This window comes from Thunnus thynnus, chromosome 3, assembly GCF_963924715.1.
Source record: "Thunnus thynnus chromosome 3, fThuThy2.1, whole genome shotgun sequence".
Taxonomy (NCBI): Eukaryota; Metazoa; Chordata; class Actinopteri; order Scombriformes; family Scombridae; genus Thunnus; species Thunnus thynnus.
Window position 1 is genome coordinate 7,685,359 of NC_089519.1, and position 18,225 is coordinate 7,703,583.

At 41.7% G+C, this 18,225-nt stretch overlaps 2 protein-coding genes across 2 annotated transcripts; both read right to left on the reverse strand.

Moving 5' to 3' along the window:
- Positions 1 to 1,343: 1,343 nt before the first annotated feature.
- Positions 1,344 to 8,136, reverse strand: dcaf15 (DDB1 and CUL4 associated factor 15). The gene is made up of 13 exons (XM_067583416.1): positions 7,917 to 8,136; positions 7,221 to 7,318; positions 6,487 to 6,625; positions 6,213 to 6,319; positions 5,940 to 6,085; positions 5,698 to 5,859; positions 4,600 to 5,220; positions 4,410 to 4,501; positions 3,382 to 3,504; positions 3,214 to 3,296; positions 3,013 to 3,117; positions 2,800 to 2,915; positions 1,344 to 2,190 (listed from the first exon to the last, which is right to left on the reverse strand). The coding sequence occupies exons 1-13, from the start codon at positions 8,010 to 8,012 to the stop codon at positions 2,135 to 2,137; spliced, it is 1,944 nt and encodes a 647-aa protein (XP_067439517.1). The 5' UTR covers positions 8,013 to 8,136; the 3' UTR covers positions 1,344 to 2,134.
- A 578-nt stretch (positions 8,137 to 8,714) lies between these two features.
- khsrp (KH-type splicing regulatory protein) lies at positions 8,715 to 17,832 on the reverse strand. Its single transcript, XM_067583408.1, has 18 exons — positions 17,273 to 17,832; positions 15,904 to 16,006; positions 15,770 to 15,823; positions 15,645 to 15,681; positions 15,491 to 15,549; positions 15,326 to 15,397; positions 15,168 to 15,225; positions 13,901 to 14,048; positions 13,559 to 13,657; positions 13,338 to 13,451; positions 13,055 to 13,157; positions 12,078 to 12,202; positions 11,637 to 11,936; positions 11,399 to 11,508; positions 11,203 to 11,291; positions 10,877 to 11,089; positions 10,420 to 10,628; positions 8,715 to 9,620 (listed from the first exon to the last, which is right to left on the reverse strand). The coding sequence occupies exons 1-18, from the start codon at positions 17,360 to 17,362 to the stop codon at positions 9,612 to 9,614; spliced, it is 1,992 nt and encodes a 663-aa protein (XP_067439509.1). The 5' UTR covers positions 17,363 to 17,832; the 3' UTR covers positions 8,715 to 9,611.
- Between the last annotated feature and the right edge of the window lie 393 nt (positions 17,833 to 18,225).

Consider the following 18,225-nt stretch of genomic DNA (forward strand, 5'->3'; position numbering starts at 1 on the left):
ATGGTAACAGTCGAGCCTTTTTGTGATGAGTCCGCCCAGTTTGCTGTTTTTCATCCATCTTGCCTTCATCCATCCATCCATCCATCCATCCTTTCAATCTCATCTGTTTCACTCACACACACACACACACACACACAAGTGATACAAGTGCTACCCCACCCACCACACAGACCTTCATAGATGCAGTGCAACTTGAATGGACTACAGGACAAGGCCAAAGCTTATCCCACCCAATCAGCAGCACTTACAACACTGTATCCGTGGCAACCTTTGTACCAGCTAGATGTACCAGCTACAGCTATCTCAAAGTTTTTGTAGTGCAAAAGTAGATGTTTATTTTCGGGGTATCTAAACAACCGCAGCTATTCTGTATGTTGCACATATTGTAGATAAATATTCTGTACCTTTTGTGAAACGCTGTCGTATATCTAAACTATTTGTATGTTGTTTAACCATTACTGCCTTAAGAAATATGTCGTGGTATGTCCACTATCCAGAGTATTGAGCTATATTTTTATTGTGATGATGATGATGATGATGGACCAAGCATGTGAATATGATGACTTTACAAAGAGCACATGCCCAACCAGCAGATTCTCACATGCTGTTAGCAGATGTTGGTTTTTAGTGTTAAGAGGGAAAAAATAGAAATGGTATCAGTAGTGGGATGTCCTTCTTGCTAAGATGCCATCAAATGACTTTCAAAGAGCACTCATTGAAAATTCGGTGTATTTGCATTTATTGGTGAGAGCAGGAATCCAAATCTGACTTGAGTAAAATCAACTTCTAACTGAATGTCACTATTTAAAAAAAAAAAAAAAAAGTGACTGAAGCTCGTGCTGCTGAACCTTTTATAAACGAGGTCCTCTTGATGTTACTCCCAAGACCCTTTGTACTTAAATCTGTGATCAACGTTTGTAGCTTTATTCTCACTGTTGACTAAAAGGATGTGATTGCTCTCTCAAAACTTGTGCAAGGTTTTCTTTCCTTTATGGGACTCTAGATACTGTTCTTACTCAACCACATCACCCACAGCAGAGGCTCCCAACATGTTCTGGCTTGTGCATACTGTGTATCTACCAGTTGCAACCAAAGGCTTATTATTATTTTCTCTGTTTTATCTGAACGTTTAGAAGCCAGTGATTGACAATAAAGCAAAAAATGAGAGGAAAGTCTGGGAAAAAAAGGATCAATATAGGGTGTTTTCCTATCCTGTTAATCATCTCGCCCTCCCTCAGAATCATCTTATAGCTTCTTGTGGGGGGTCAGGTTGGGAACCACTGACCTTCACTGCAGGTTAGATTCATTATTTGTCCAGTTCTTAACACACGAGACGCACAACAAATCTTTTGAACATTTATTTTGACAAAATATCCTAAATGAACATAGTCTTACTTCCATGCCAGTAAACATACAGCGCGATGTCAACCAGCGAAGCGGGTGACTCCCAACAACCTTCTAACCGCCACGACAGGTTTAAAAGAAGTTGTTGAGCGATGCGGTACTGCGGTTCACTTCGTCTCACTTTGATAAATACTGCAGCCTTATGAAATCGACACAGCTAGACCCAACTGGTCCAGATCAGGTGAGGAAACGACTTGTTCAGAAGCAGCTGAGTCTGTCAACTTAACATTAAACATGCACACACTCATACATACACACACTTATTCTCTGGATGAAATCACCTTTTGGACGTCACGCAGGTGCAGGTCTGTATACACACACACATACAAAAAAAAAAACACTCGCACAACATCAGTACGCCTTTATGTATAAAAACAAAATGTAAAAATGAAATCTCCATTCAGTCCAGCTCTTGGTTTTGGTGCTTGCAATAATACAGTACATTACCAAAAAAAAAAAACCTGTAAAATTAAACACAGATCACCTATAAATCTTCATCTTTACAGTATTACATCTTGAGCCATCTTTGTTCTGTTTTAATTTGACACGTGTTTGAACTACATGTTACCAAAGTGTAGTCGCTCAAACGTGTGCGGTTTTACCCATGTTGAGGTCGAGCTCCATACTGAAGATGAGGCCATGTCAACGTGTGTGTGCGTGTGTGTGCGTGTGTGTGCGTGTGTGTTTGTGTTTGTGTTTGTGTTTCTGTTGCTTTGGTGCGCTTCCTTCTTCACAATACAATCCAGGTGCATCGGTCACTATCTGCCAACACTTGAAGGGACGAGCCTACAGGTGAGAAGATGAGTGAGAATTCAATTAGAAGAACATCAGTACTGTTCAAATTTATGTAATTCATGGCCTCCAGCAAACATACCCAATGCCAGCAACCTAACCAGCACTATTATAAAATACCTCTGATACAAGTTTATCTGCAGTAATGCAAAGAATGGACTTTTGTCACAGTGGAAGTTTTTCAGTTGTCAAAATAAATTAATTATCGATGCATTCAGTTTAGGTATTCTAGTAGATGCATGTAAAGTATGTACATACTGACTAGCAAAGAAATATCAAGGCTATACAGCAGGTCTTATTCGAGTCTGTATTTGATAAAAAATGTTATTTAATGTTTGAATTTGATAACATTTGTGTGTGCAGCAGAGCAAAAGGTGCTGGTAACTGACTTTTTTTGGTTCCGACTAATTTTAAATCCAGTTTTAAATAGAGATAGTCCTCTTACAGAGCTGAAACGTGATAAGTCAAAGGCAGTTTGATCTAATCCAGAGTTGTATATGTCCTCACCCAGGTTATAACCTGGATGAATCAGGCAAACATCGACAACATTTTGTGACACTATTGAGTCTGTGTTGGATTATCTACTATGTGCTCATGACTCACCTTTGTGTAAAGCTTCGTTGGTCATGCGATTGATGTAGCGGGAGCTGCTCTCAGGAACGAGCCACTTCATCACCGTGTTCACACAGCACTTCCTGTAAGAACTCCACACGCTCCCGCTGACGGAGAGACAAAGAGCGTCGCCTTTAACGCAACTGAACTAAACACAGCTTAACAAGAAATAGAGACAGAAATGAGTGTGTGTTAATTCCTCACCTGGTCTGACCTTTTACCTCCGTAAGGTCACCGACGCCCACAGTGCAACACGCACCTGTGTTTAGGTCCCAGCTAACCTGCAGGTTGGAATGGTAGGTGTTTGGCCTAGAAACAAAAAACGATGAAAACAAAGTTAGTGAGGGCAGAAAACTGAGACAATAATCCAAAGGAAGTGGCTACAGCAGAGAGGAGGACAAGTACCTGCAGTGCTCCTCATCCGAGGTGGAGAAGGCCAGTAACAGCAGACCGATGTTGATCATCACAGTGTTGGTCTCTGGACACACCTGATACACATCAAACACACATTAGTTCCAGGTCAAATAAAAAAAAAAAACTTCCTTCCTTGTGTGTTTGTGTGTGTGTATTGACCTCTAATATCACAACATCATAGTCACTGAAGGAGCAGAACTGTGGGGCCCAGGCAGCATCGCTTCTTATCACCTCATTGATAAGATACTCAAAGTCCAGAGTCAACTGCTCCACACACACACTCTGAAAGAGAAAAAAAACACTTCTTATTAATAGTTACTAAAAGTAAAAACACAAACCCTCACTATTTATACATTTCTTCTTTTTTTCTTACTTCACTTTTACAGGTCTGATGACTGAGTGTACATGCTTTGTTTACTGTAAAAAACTAAAATTGGAACATTGAGAGTAATTAAGTAATCACAATCTGAATGCAGGCTCAGGTAAAGTAATTACAGACATGCAATTATTGAACATGGTGTTTTGATTTTCAGGTGACAGTGCAGATTGTTTCTTTAGACTAGTGATTAACATTAAAAGCAGTCATTCCTAGATAAGTGCTGGTACAGAACTCCTGAAGCAGCAGCCAAGCACTGGCGCAAATTAATGTTAGACATTTTTCACAACAGTTTTGCAGATACATAAACAGTAATAATTAAAGCACTAATGCTCTCAATGAACCCCTGCAGCACACGCATTGTAACCAGCAGAAATTCAGACTGGGCCGTCTCTGATTCTGTCTGATTAATAGCTCCTAAACTGTTATGGGCAGCCAATAATCTGCGTAAGGCGGGTCCACACAAGAGACATTTCAGCTGTGTTTTGCCGTCATCCGTTACGCTCATGTTTGATGGAACAGATATGCTTCTATTTTAAGCAACACAGCTGTCTACACTGACTGCGTATCGGCTCCTGTTCCACTCGTGTTATAATCCTGTAACCGCAACGTGAACGTGATATTTTTACACTTCAAGTCTATTTTCTTCTGATTTGCACGCGTAAGTACAGTGACTGTTTGTCTTTGAGCGCTGCAAAGACCTACACTCGATACTGTGCCTGAATGCATCCTGTGTCGACACGGACGGAGGCCTGAAGCTGCTGCTGCTGCTTATCTGCTAACGTGCTGCTATTTCCAGCCTGTCACACACCTGTCCGTTGTGTGGCTCGGTGACCAGCTGCAGGTTCCGTCCTTTAAGATCAGTGACTGTGAAGGGTAGCTGAACTTTATCGTCTTCATAACCTAGAGATAAAAATTAAAGGGAAAAATGCCAGTCAGCCGCTTCAAACTTGACCTGTTGAAACTTTTTATTCTTTCAAATCTCTGTCTCTTTCTCTCACCTGCTGCACCTCCTGTGTTCTGCTCTGCTGCCCCTGGCTGTTGGAGGCGATAGTGCAGGCATGAGTAGTTGACATATCCAGGCTCGCTGGGGCCAATCTCCTGGGATGTGGACGGAGTCGAAGGGGACGAAGGCGATGATGAGGACGAGGAGGAGGCGGGAGACATCACTTGTTCAGAGCAGGGTGGCAAACTGTGGCTCCCACCTGATGTTGATGTTTGGGGTAAACTAGTCCGTCTTTCCTCCTCCCTCCTCTCTCTACCATCCTGCTCCTCCCTCCGAGTCTCTACGTTTATCGCTTTGTCTACTGGAGTCTGCGCTGCCTCTTTTTCACCAGCATCAGCGGTTCTCCTCTCTACCTGGCCTTCTTTTTCTCTCCCTGCTCCTCCCTGGGCTCGCCTGAAGAGGTCAGCTGCAAACTCCCGTGCTCGCGCGGCTGCTTGTGACTGACTAGGAGATGAGGGTAACGGAGCGGGCCTGCTAGGTGGCGGCCGGCTGTCGGGAGATCCCTGAGGTAGTGAGGAAGAAGAGGCTGACGAGGTGGGGGAGAAAGATGCGGAGGTTTGACCTGACAGAGCTGCTCTCTTTGTGTAGAGAATCTGCGACGACTGACCCTGCTTACCTGCAAGAAACATACAAACAGAGAGAACTGCAATACAAGCTGATGCTGAAATAAGACCACAGAACATCACCCTGATGATGGGACAATCTCACAGATGTGGAGATGAGAGTGAAAATGAGCATCATGAATATCGATTGTCCATTTTATCATGAGCAGTGTGACAACTAATTTGGCGTATGGGACATATTACAAAGCCCAACACACTGACTAGAACGACACAGTTTTTTGTCCTGTGTTCAAACTCCTCCCAACAGTGTTACTTCCTCCTGATGATAGCCCAATCCAAACCTTTTCCTCTACCCTATTCACTTACATGTGTCGTGTGCTTTTTCCGGAGATGGAGGCACTGCAAGAGCTCATTATCGATTCTAACTTTCGCTGATCTTAACTCTATTTTGTGTGATCTGATCACAGGCAAAGAGCTCAGACAAGGACATAAGAGGAATGTGCTGATACTGCTATTCGTATGCGTGTTACCTTGGCAGAGTGAGATGCCGCAAGCCACCAGAGAGTAGCTAGTGTTCAATAGGATGACCTGGTCCTTCTTCAGTTGGAAAGCTGGCTGGAAAGTTGGAAATGGGTACACCACCTGGTACCTGCTGTTGAGCACATAGCCATGCTCCAGACACTCACCACTCCCTGTGGAGAGACCGAGATGATGGATGAGAGAGAGCGACGGAGGCAGTGAGGTTGGTAGAGGAGTGCATTTGTGTGTTTACCTGTGCGTATGGTCGTGGCTGAGGGAACTGGGCAGCAGACAGAGCAAGGTTTAGGAGGAGGCATAGAGGCGATGGTGATGTAGATGTCTCTGTTGTTCTCATCACTCATCATCAAGTTCATCAGAACGGAGTTTGAACTGCGTGTACTGGCAGGTTGAACCACACATGCACACAAAATTACTTATCATTACCTACACACTGCAATAACATATTTCTAGCTGAACAGTAATCAACTCCACATGGCTGTTGATCGATATGTTTGTTGTTTCTTACTTGAAGCCAAAGATGACAATTTTGGAGTGGTCATTTGGCCACTCACACACGGTAAGGTACAGGTCACTGTAGATTTCTTCGCCTGCAAATAGTCGTACATGATGGACCTAAAGGGAAGACGCAATATGAGACAAAAAGACAAGATATCCATCCATTCAGTTTATTTCTCTAAGATAACAACTGCATGAGAAGCCTTGCCAGTTATAATCCCACACAGGCCATATAAGGACAATGGTGCCATTTCCAGGTAGTAAATAAGTATCCACTCCTTTACCTGTTTGAGTCTACTGTGCAGGTTGAATTCCCACCAATACAGATGGTAAGTATAGAAAGAGAAGTCATCATCTTCTCCACAGTCGCTGGTGTAGGATAGAACGTAGCGGCCACATTTGGTGAAGCCAAGAAAGATATGTCTGGAACCAAAAAGGCGATGCATCACTGTAATAAATGCCTCAATGAATAATATTACATATGATTAATTCTAAGCGTGAATGTAATGTTCACTAGCAGGTAGAGAAGCACTGATCCGCTAGATCAGTATTGGTGTGCATGATGTGACAGCTTCAAGTTAAATAAAGTTTTTTAGTTGATGTCATTATAAAATTCAGTGTTTCCACTATCAATGACATTCATTCAGTGATAGCGGGCTGCTGACTCTGTGATTTTGTGATCTAGCAATCACGTTGTCTTGCATAAAAATGGTCCCAATGAGCTCCACACAATGAAGTATGCACATTTAAATTTGGGCTATATTGATTTTGGATCTGTACTTTGCATCAGCAAAGACCCTGATATATTGAAATGTGTGTAAGGGAGAGGAAATGTTGGATTACTGCATCCCTGCTGGCAATTTTAACAACACCAATAATGATGACTCACACACCACAGACCATTTGGTTTGAAAAGCTCTCTCTCTGTGTGCTTAACGAATAGTATTTCAGTCTACTGTATTAGATAATGTGCTTAATGACAAATCCAGTTAGTAAAAACACACACACACTCACTGACCCTGCTCTCAGGAACTCTTCGCTGACAATGTTCTTTAATGGGACACACACTCGAGGTGGGAGCTTCCTGAACAGGCGCTGAGAAAACTGTCCTGACAGCTGCAGAAAAGGCAAGAGAAACACATACACGGTGGAACACGAAGCATAGAAAAGTGTGTAGAATACATAACATTTGTAGTATTACTGCAACAGCTTTTATCATTGGTGATGCTTCTGGATACACACTACATAAGACATCACCCGAGGACACTCACAGTAGACCAGTTGTCTGTGGAGTAAGTTAAAAATATAAACTGAGGTTGTATTTGTAAGCTGTTTAAGACCTACTGTAGGTCTCTGCTGCGTTAGCAAAAGCTAACGCCGAATGAGCTTAATGTGAAGGGTGTTTACGATTGGCTTTAATGGTTAGCATGCTAACACCGTCCGGATGTCTACTAGCATATTAGCAAACCAAACTAAGCGAGACACATGCCGAGAGACATCGCTACAAAGCAGGAAAAACTTAAATGTTTCCATACTTTGTAGCATTAGCTAATTAGCCACCTGCCTGACTGCCATTAGCTTTTAGTTAGCAGCCGAGCTAGTTAGCAGCTAGCCTCAGAGGCTCCAGAAAGAAGGAGCCTTGCACTGAAGAAGCTGTCTCTGAAGCCATCTGTTCATGTTTTCTGTTACACATCTTGTAGACTGTTATGCCTACCTTCCCACGCATGAGAAGCTTCACGACATGGTCTTTGTGTTTTCTCTGAGCTTTGTGTTTGCTATCGTCCTTTTCTGATTTCGAGCTGGGCGCCATCTCCCACTGAACGGTTCTCTCCCGTTGCTCTCAAAGCCGTCCTGATTGGTCCGCAGGCGGCATGAGACCGCCTCATGAGCCGGTGGATACACCCAGCAAAACCAAAACAAAAGGTGACACGACAGAGGGGACATCCTGCAGGAAACCACCACAAAACATCCAAGGATATGGCTCATATATACACTCACCGGCCACTTCATTAGAAACACATGTGAAATCTAATGCAACCCAATACAACAGCTCTGCCATAAAATTTATACATTTTCGGTTTTTGTTGACATTGTCAAAGATGATAATTCTACTGGAGTGTATTATACTGAATGGTGTTCCTAAAATTTTGTCCACTCCTTTAACATACATGAGGGGGGCAAAATATTAGGAACACTAACTTATTATGGACTCTAGTTCACCACCATTCACTACAACCTCAAGAATAAACATATCACCTTTCTGACAATGTCAACAAAAACTGAAAACGTATAAGCTTTTTAAATAAAAATTAATGGCAGAGCTGTTGTATTGGGTTGTATTTGATTGCACTGGTGTACCTAATAAAGTGGTTGTGAGTGTATAGAGTCACTTCCAGCATTAGAAATAAAAAGTGGAATCTGCCAAACAAGAAGTTTTATCTGATGTAACTTTAGTTTAACATGAGGAACAAACTCTCAAATACAATGCTTGTGATGACCACACAAGAAACGGGTAGATTTGAATGTTTTTATTTTTAAGTATTTAAAAACAAGCTGTAAAAAAATAACATAAAAAATACAATGACAGAACCTATGGGAAAAAAAAAGTCCTCCAACAACAAAGTTGTAGAAATAATCAGGGGACACACACGCGCGCACACACACACACACACACACACACAAAATACATACTGTAGGACAGACAGTGCCTTTTTACAGCCAACTTACACACATTTTTCTGTTCAGTAGCATACACTGTATACAGACACACACCCTCCCTTAAAGAAAATAATTACAATGAATAAAATTAAAAATAAGAAATCATGACTGCAGGGAGAAATACACCTGCAACTTAAACACTGGGAATGTTTAAAAAAAAAAAAAAAAAAAAAAAAAAAAAGGGTTTAAAAAGTACCAAGAACAAGAAAAAAAGACCAATATTTTGCTTTTGTTCTTACAAACATAATTTCTGGATATATTCAAAATACTGCACTGTTTTTACCCTCAGCAAACTGAAGGAGGAAAACTACTTAAATGTGAGTCATTGTGGAGATGCTGTTATGCTAGCTTGCAAGCAAAGATGCTCATTATTTCACATTTTTTAAAAAAGTATCAGATTTATTACAAGGTGTAGGTGAGGGGAAGGGGAAAACTGAATAGTAACCCAAGTAGTTATTTAGTGCTTTGTCCAATGCATGAGCAAAATGTGTTCCCTTTTTCCTTTCTTCAATTTTGACTTTAAAAAACACACAAGTAGACGGTTGAAATAGAAAATGTCAGAGTGGATGAGTGAACCACGGTCTTGCATTGTTAAAGCCAAAATGGAAATTTTTTGACAAGGGGGGAAAAAAAAAAAAAAAAAAAAAATCCAGAAAGCCATCATAACCGTCCAACGGACCGAAACACTTCTTTACTGGGCCTGAAATGAGAAATCACAGACAAAATGTAACTTAGTCATTGCTTCGTAAAGAAAAGTGACAATTCTCTCACTATGGTGGGGGTGACGTTTACTAATACATGCATAGTTCCATGCAGGATCTATTTTTTACCTTTATTTATTCAGGGGAGTTTCTCTGAGTGTAATGCTCTCTTTTTCAGGAACGCCCTGATCACATTCACACAGTAACACATTCATACCTGGAAGCTGCCCAGTAAAACCACGGTCTGACCTGCCGGCCACTGAGTGGCTCCACTGGAGCAGTTGGGGTTAAGGGTCTTGCAAGCTCGCTTCTCTAACCTTTAGGCCACCACTGCCTATCTATAATTAATACCTGCTAAATGGTGGGAAAGTTTGTCTTTTGTAGAAAGGCTCACAATTTGAAACAAAACTTGAATGCATTTTGTTTCTTGTTCTCAAACTTTGAACCTGCTAAACAAAGTTTAGCTCTAAAAGTGAACCAGTAACATCAAACCACAACCAAACAAACTTCTAACTGAACATAAAGTGTTATTCATTTATTTGTCCACTGCATGGAATGTTATCTTACATTTTTATTTTAGTGGAATCCCGATTATTTCTATGTGGTAACACCATAAAGATGTCACTAAAATTAAGTAAATTAAAATGAAGACAAAAATTGTAAGTGAGCAAGTCTCAAGTTCAAATTGAAATCTGTCTGGAGAAATATTTCTATAAACCATTTTCACCAGTGAATTGTTGTAGCTGGCAGCTTGGCAGGTGAGCAACAAAGTTAATTTTGTACACATGCATGTGGTACCTGTTGTCCCTGCTGTGGAGCAGCTGCCTGTCCAGGCGCCTGCCCTCCCTGTCCGTAGTAGGCGGCCTGCTGTCTGTAGTACTCAGCCCAGGCTGCGCTGTAATCCTGCTGGCCTCCGGCTGCAGATCCTCCAGCTGCTGCGGCTGCTGCTGCTGCTGCTGTGGCTGCTGCTGCACCTGGAGCAGCTGCTGCCCCTCCAGCAGGCTGGGCTGAAAAAGCACCACACAAACATACCTTTTACATCACTTCATTTTGCAGACTACTACTGTCATCTGGACAAAAGATTATGTAGGTTTAAATGTGATTCTGATATATTTCACTGCTTAGCAAATGTTTTAAGCTGTGATGTCAAAATGTTGACACTAAGTTCACGCTTCCAGACAGAGCCTTGTAATTCAAAGCTCACAATTTATCCAAATACATTCTGACAAAAATGGGTGTCCAAGGTCCCACTTACTCATGCCCATCTTCTTGTAGTATTCCTCCCAAGCCTTGGTGTAGTCTGGCTGGCCCCCAGAAGTCTGTGCTGCTTGGCTCTGGTCTCCCGGTGCTGCTGCTGCAGGGGCTCCTGGAGTCTGGGCTGCCATGGCACCGCCTGGCTGCTGGCCGTAGTATTGTGCATAGTAGGCTGCCCATGCTGCGTTCGGGTCTGCTGCTGCTGCCGCCTTACCTGATGATAGGAAGGGGAAAAATTAGTACAATGAATAAATTAAGAAATTGATTTTTAGACCTTAAATTTATAAAAAAATGGAAGTGAGTGTACAAAATAAGAAAAGTACTCACTGGGGTCATGTTGTCCTGGGGCTTGCCACTGCTGGTAGGTGTTCCCCCAACCCTGAGGACAGAATTGGGGACCACCGGGCGCAGCTCCACTAAAGAAGGAGAGGACAGCCTAAGTGCTTGTTTATATAAAGACGTCTCCTCTGAAGGACAATTGACAATTCTTGCATTCAAGTGTTTTATTGTGGGTTGTACTTACTGGGGAGCACCACCAGGAGGCCCTGCATTATAAGGGTTGGGATTATAGGGACCCATGGGACCACCAGGGCCTCCTGGACCAGGACCACCACCCACCGGACACAACGGACCCTGGCAGAAAAAAGAAAAAACAAAAAAAAAACATATATTTTTTCCCCAATCACTGATATGTAGGAGGTGAAGCCAATATATGACAGACAGTGTGGACCTTCTCTCCTCCATGTGTCACTTGAATGTACCTCAATCTTCTCTTCTATAAGCTGCTTTGCATGATCAATTTGTTGTGGGGACCCTCGGATGGTGAACAGCTTGAAGTTCGGGTCACCGTTTGGCGGGGGCTGACGGGATATCTCCACAAACGCGCCGGTCTGTTGGTTAATGGACTTGACATTCTCCCCTCCTCTGCCGATAACGAGCCCACATTTGTGAGCAGGAATGGAGAAGGTCATCTCTCCTCCCGGAGGACCCCAGTTCCCCTGGCCTCTACCCCGTCCTCGCCCACCTGGTGGCATCCCTGCACCAGGAGGACCTGGGGGGCCCTTGGGAGGAAACACATCTCACATCAGGTTAAAGTGTTCAATAGCAAAGCCTTGTTTCTGTGCTCTGTTGTCACCGCAGGTGCTTCAACAAGGTCAACACTTAAAAGAAATCAAATGTCTGTCCCTTCAGTCTGTACCTACCCCCTGTCCACCCTCCTCTCGGGCGCGGATACTCTGTAGTAGGTCAGTGATGATCGAGGCGGCGTGCTGACACTGGTCTGGTGGACCCATAATATGGGCAATTTTATCAGGACCTGTACCATCATCTGCAAGGAAAAACAAAAAGACATGTTGTGGTGGGAATGTACAGAGACCGAGAACAAAAAGCAAAACAATGAAAGCAGAGGCAGAGAAGTATTTCCATCCAGAACAGTCCAACTGAATGATATGGAGTCTCTGTAATCCTCACAGTGAAGAAAAGACTTCAGGAAGTTAGTGTTTCTGGCCAAGAAATAGTGTGACACAGTAAAACCATGTGTCATTTTACATTCTATATTACATGTTATTTTTTACAGCTTTTTGTACATGTTAAACATTTGAGATATAACATGTTAAACAGAGCTAGACTAGCTGTTTTCCCGTTTCATGTCTTAATGCTGAGCATCATATTAAATTGTACATGAGAGCAGTATCAATCTTCTCACCTAACTCTTGTCAAGAAAGCAAATAAGCATATTTCCAAAAATGTTGAACTATTGCTTTTAGTGTCCTGATACAGAAACATGTTTATATCTCGTCAATATCTTAGCGACAGCAATTTTAACTGGGTGTAGATGGAAAAGACTTTGGAATGACCGCAAAAAGAAATAGCTACAATAAGCAAAATACAAGGAGAAAAAAAAAACCTATAAATATAAAATGACTTCTGACAACTAAAATGGTAGAAATGGCTTTCTTTTGGACAAAAACAGCTTTAGTAGGTTTGAGCTTTGCTGAGATTTAGCCTTAAAACAGTCTCTTTATTTTACTATAAAGTCATGACAGTAAAAACATTTTATTTCAACTGGATAATACATCATTATTCTCATCCTTACATAAAACACTACTTGGCAATCCAAGAGGATAACAGAGATGTAATTTCATTCATGAAATGTGATATATGATGCAGTTCAGCGCACCTGGTTTAAACTGTATCTTCACTCCAGCGTCGCTCTGGATCTTCTTGATCATCTCCCCATTTCGGCCAATCACGACTCCCACAGAGTGGCGGGGCACAGCTATCTGTAGAATTACACAACATATCTGAGAACTGCTCAAAAGCCTTTGAGTGTCTCCTTTTAATTAGAATGATGGTAAACATGAATTAATCTACAGTCACTCAAGTGTGTCCTTTTAATGTGATTTTAAGCTCTGCTGTGGTCTGGTGAGAAAACAGCAGCAGCAGCTTCTCAGATTACTTACATCAATGCCTCCTCCTCCCCCTCCACCACCCATCCTTGGTCCATATTCATTCCTGTCTCCAAAACCAGCGTGATCCCTTTCTCGTAGAATCTCATTGACCATCTCCTTTGCTTGCTACAAAAAGCAAACACACGGGACAACACAATGAGTTGAAGAGAGTCAACAGGAGCAAAAACATTTCCCACCAACACTAAACCATCTCCAGTGAGCTTAAAGAGTACCTGCACTTTGTAGGGGTCTCCAATGATGCGTAGCGGCTTGTCTATGTTGGGTGGCTGGGATCCATCCTGAATAAGAATCATTTTGACTCCAGCTCGCTCCTACAACATTTCAGAAGTATTACACACACACACACACACACACAAACCAGATGAACCTTATCTCTCCATAATCAAGTAAACCTGTTCACTCATTGCACTGCACTTTTCTAATCGGTGATACTGGAAGTCAGCTTATAACTTTTTCTTTCTAATAATTTGTTTATTTCTAACATTTGTGCAGTACAAATAGTCCGAATGGAATAAAACAAAAGTGATCATTACAGTTCCATGAAGGAGGCTCACCTGCAGCTGTTTGATGGTCTCTCCTCCTTTGCCTATAATAAGGCCGGCCTTGCCAGCAGGGATGATCATCTCCTGCATGGAACCTGCCTGCCCGTTGGTCGACTCATGACCCCTCGACACTATGTCATCTATGAGTGCCTTGGCTCTCCTGGAAGCAAATTCAATTGAAAGAATGATCATGACGGCATAAAATCAATTTATTTAATGGGTCGCACAGTTCTGTCTAATTGCAGGCAGTGTGAAAAGCTCCATCTGCACCTACAGTGTGCTGCAGCAGCTCCAGCAGCTGCAGAGTTTTGGACAGACAAAGCTTTTAACAAATTTGTAAATAAAAAACTTTATAGATATCTTGGGTAGCTTGAACTGCTGTGATCAATTTCTCCCTAAATAATATGCATAGTTGAGAGGTGACTACAAACATTTCAGTGGTTGCTGACTTTTTTTTGTCCAACAAGCTTGTTTGCTGTCCACGTGGACATCGCTCATGCAAGTTATTTATATTGGTCACAGTCCAAATTAAAAAAAAGAGGTAGAAAGAGGAAGAATGGACCATAACAGACCTCAAATTAATTCAAGGAATAGTTGTTGACTGATGACCTCTGCCTAGCTTAGCTCAATTCATTGATTTCTAAATGATAAAGGAGCATCTCCTTTCAAAAGCAGGGAAATACACTTTGCCTGAAGCTGAGGATGTAGCTCTTTGCATTCATTAACCAAGCTTCGACAAATTTCAACAATCATTCTTAGAAGTTAAACCAAATCCTACCGTTTCATTTTGTTTGTGTGGTTGCATGTGTTATGCCATCAGGTAAGCCTCTCAAGCTGTTTAACACTACTGATTTACACCAATCACATGCTTAAGATTATAGTAAGGACCATAGCTGGTATTTAACTTTGCAGAGGACGATTTGTACACAGCCTGAGGGGAAGTGCTGCACCAATGGTGCAAGTCGTTGCCATTGCACAAGATAGCAGGAAATGGTTATAAAATTTTAAATAGTCTCATATCTTTATCTAAAAAACTAATCTCGGATCAATAAACTATTTTGTTAAAATATAGAAACATGTAGAGGGATTAGGCCGACCATCATTCTCTTGAGAAGTTTAATCGTGTTATTTCTCCCCATTCGTGCAGAGCTGCTACTTGATCTCATAGACGTCCATGAACAAAAACTCAGCAGAAACAAAACTTCGTCGTTGAGAGTTGAGTTGCACTGAAAATTGAAAAATACATTGTTTTAAAAAATGAATGTGAACACCAACTTACTCTATGGCATCTGGTGACCCTGTCAGAGAAACACTTCTTTCTGGAAGACCGGCGCTGTCTGTGAATTCATATGAAAATATTCATCAAACCAAGAGCAGCTGGAAAAAATCTTTTATACTTTGTTGATTTAGCAAATCTGGGGTTAGCATGCAGCTCACCGTGCGCAATCTGGACCTTGCAGCCAGAATCCTGTTGTATTTTGTTGATCTGTTCACCTCCTCGGCCGATAACTTCAGGGACAAAAGACATTTAAATTTTAGTTTGCACACCGTGTGACGCAGCGACGCAGGAATGGTTTAGGAAATGTACGTGCATGTACTCACTGAGACCGACCATGCCATCAGGCACTCTGTACTCTTCTGTCATTGTGGAGGGCCTGACACTGCAGACAGGTAACAAAAAAAATGATATACAAAAAGGATTCTCATCCCTAAGCTTCAAAAGTATTTATGTAAAAGAAACACTGAAAACCTGTACCTCTGTTGAGACAGGGCAGCCAGCTGTGCTCCAATAGCTGTAACAGAAGGAAAAAACTGGTGAGTGGCTGGAAACTGAGCCGAGTGAGTGTTTACAATAGGATCAATGTGTGTATTTGAACGTACACAATGCAGAATCTCTTTCACTCTGTGATGCAACCTTCTTGGCATCTGGTTCATCTAAAGACCGAAGAAAAAGTGAGTCTTACAATGTGGACAAACAAATTCAGACAACGTGCGTGTTTGTGCAGATTTTCAACCTGCTTCTTCCAGGGATCGTTTCTGTGCGGCGAACGGATAGCTCTCAGCTCCTCCGTTGTTGCTCACTAGGGGAACTCCGTCACCACCGATTTTAGCTGCGATCTAGGAAGATGATGAGAAGGACAACGGATGAAACCAGAGGTGTTTGCAATACAACCTAAAATAGAAATGAACTTTCAAGGTCGCAATGTTTTGGTGGGAGTATCTCAACATCACCATTAGGAGTAGGTGACCTTTTTAAATCATATTCACTTTGTATAATTGTGATTTCATATAAGTTCATCGGGGTTATAAATTGAGTTTTGAATATTGAGTTAGATTACGTGAATTGCAGGATCTAGTGTTTTTGGAGCTTCACCCGTACAATGAGCTACGAGTAAGGTTATATCTGTCTCCTCTGCATCAGTTTGGACCTTTCCTTATTTTTAATATGTCTCGCAGATCAATTTGTAAATGAACTCTGCAATACTAAATCGATAAAAGCACAATGTTGTTTCTAACAATTAACACAGAAGACTATAATCTGATGCAACCATGATACCAACAGTGCACTCACAGCACTTTGATTTATCAACTGACACAATATTAATCTTCAACAATTTTGATAATTGATTAATTACTGAAGTCATTTATTAAGCAAGAATGCAGCTGCTCAAATGTAACATTTTGCAGTTCTTCTGCGTTATATCACTGTGGCTTTTTTTTTAAAAAACAATTTCCTTACATTTTATAAACTAAATAATTAATCAAAAACATAAATAATTGTTGATAATCGCAGCCCTAACCTTCATAACTATTGAAACTAATGTCATGTAGCTTCATAGTCTTACCACTGACCATGCAACACTAAGCCAATGGAGACTGACATTTACAGACCAGTTTTCAAAATACAGTTCATAACTTATATTTTATAGCTAGTTATCAATAAAATACTACTAAAGCCAGCTGAGCTTACTCAGCGAGTCATAATGCCATTAAAACGATTGTTACAACCTTTGCAAAACCAAAGTTATACAACGGCTAGGATCAAACTTCACGTTGGGTAAACCGTTAACTGGCTACCTTTAGCATTAGTAGCTAGTCCGTTTAATTTAACCCGAGGATCCCGGTGGCGACAGATCGTTTTTATTTACACAAAGGTTTGACCTACATTGCTGCCGCTGCTCAGTTCACCCCGTCAAACCTTTTTTTCCATCTGATCCCTCAACCCGGCGAGGTTGTTAAGACAAATGAATGGCGAGTGCTATGAGCTAGCTCGCTAGCTCGTTAACTACAGCTAACGTCACGGGTAATTAAGCTAGCCGCGGTTCTCCCAGCAGCTAACTCGCTCGCCGGCTGTCTTCTCCGGCCGCCGAGCACTTGAATTACCTGTCTGGCTCGTTCTACTGCATCTGCGAAAGCGTCTTTTTTCATCCCAGCGCCGACTCCGTTAGTCGGCAGAGCGCCGTATTCAGACATGCTGCTCTCAGGGCGCAGATTGACACACAGGGGGGGCAGGCTGGATGGCTGTGGCCGGGTCGGGCTGCGCGGAAGCGGGAAGGCTAAACAAGAGCTTACGGAGGACACCAATGTGAGTGAGATTGCTTACCACGCCGGCAAACTTCCCTGCTTAAAATAACCAATCAATGCATCTTCACCCCCAGGGTCTCTTCTTCTTCTTCCTGGGCCTTTCGAGGGTTGACGTTCAACGTTTTAAGGGGAACATAGCGCCGTCTGCTGGTCTGGAGTGTAGATCGGAAACCGACCGACTGGCATTTACTGTTCATAGCTGACAACTTGCATGAAAACAATTTGAATCTTTAACAATTGCGGTGGCAAAACCGAACTTGCACACGTATTAAAGGCAGCAGATAACCATGCATTATGCACCATGCATCTTCATCTCTGCTGCACCACGCTTGTGCACAGATCCTAGACTCTTAAAACAGCCTTAAAAAAACTTTTTATTTTCATCTTAAGTCTTGTTATTTTCTTGATGTTATATGTCGTATGTTTATGAAAAAGCAGTACAAATTAAATACATTATTATTATTATTATTATCTGAGTCACTATATTACACTTCACTACATTTATTTTTAATAATATAGGCCTATGTATTCCTACAAGGCAAGGTCATGTGACTTATTTTCAGAAAGATTATTCATGGCGTTTTGTTCAAATGTACAGAAAGACTTTTCTCTTTGTGGCTACTTATGACCCATGCCAGTTAAATTGTTTTTACTTAAAGATTCCCTCCAGACATGTTTATTGTTGTGTATAAAATACTTTACTTTGAATTATAATGTATGTCTGATATAGTTTTTCCACAAAAAACTTCAAA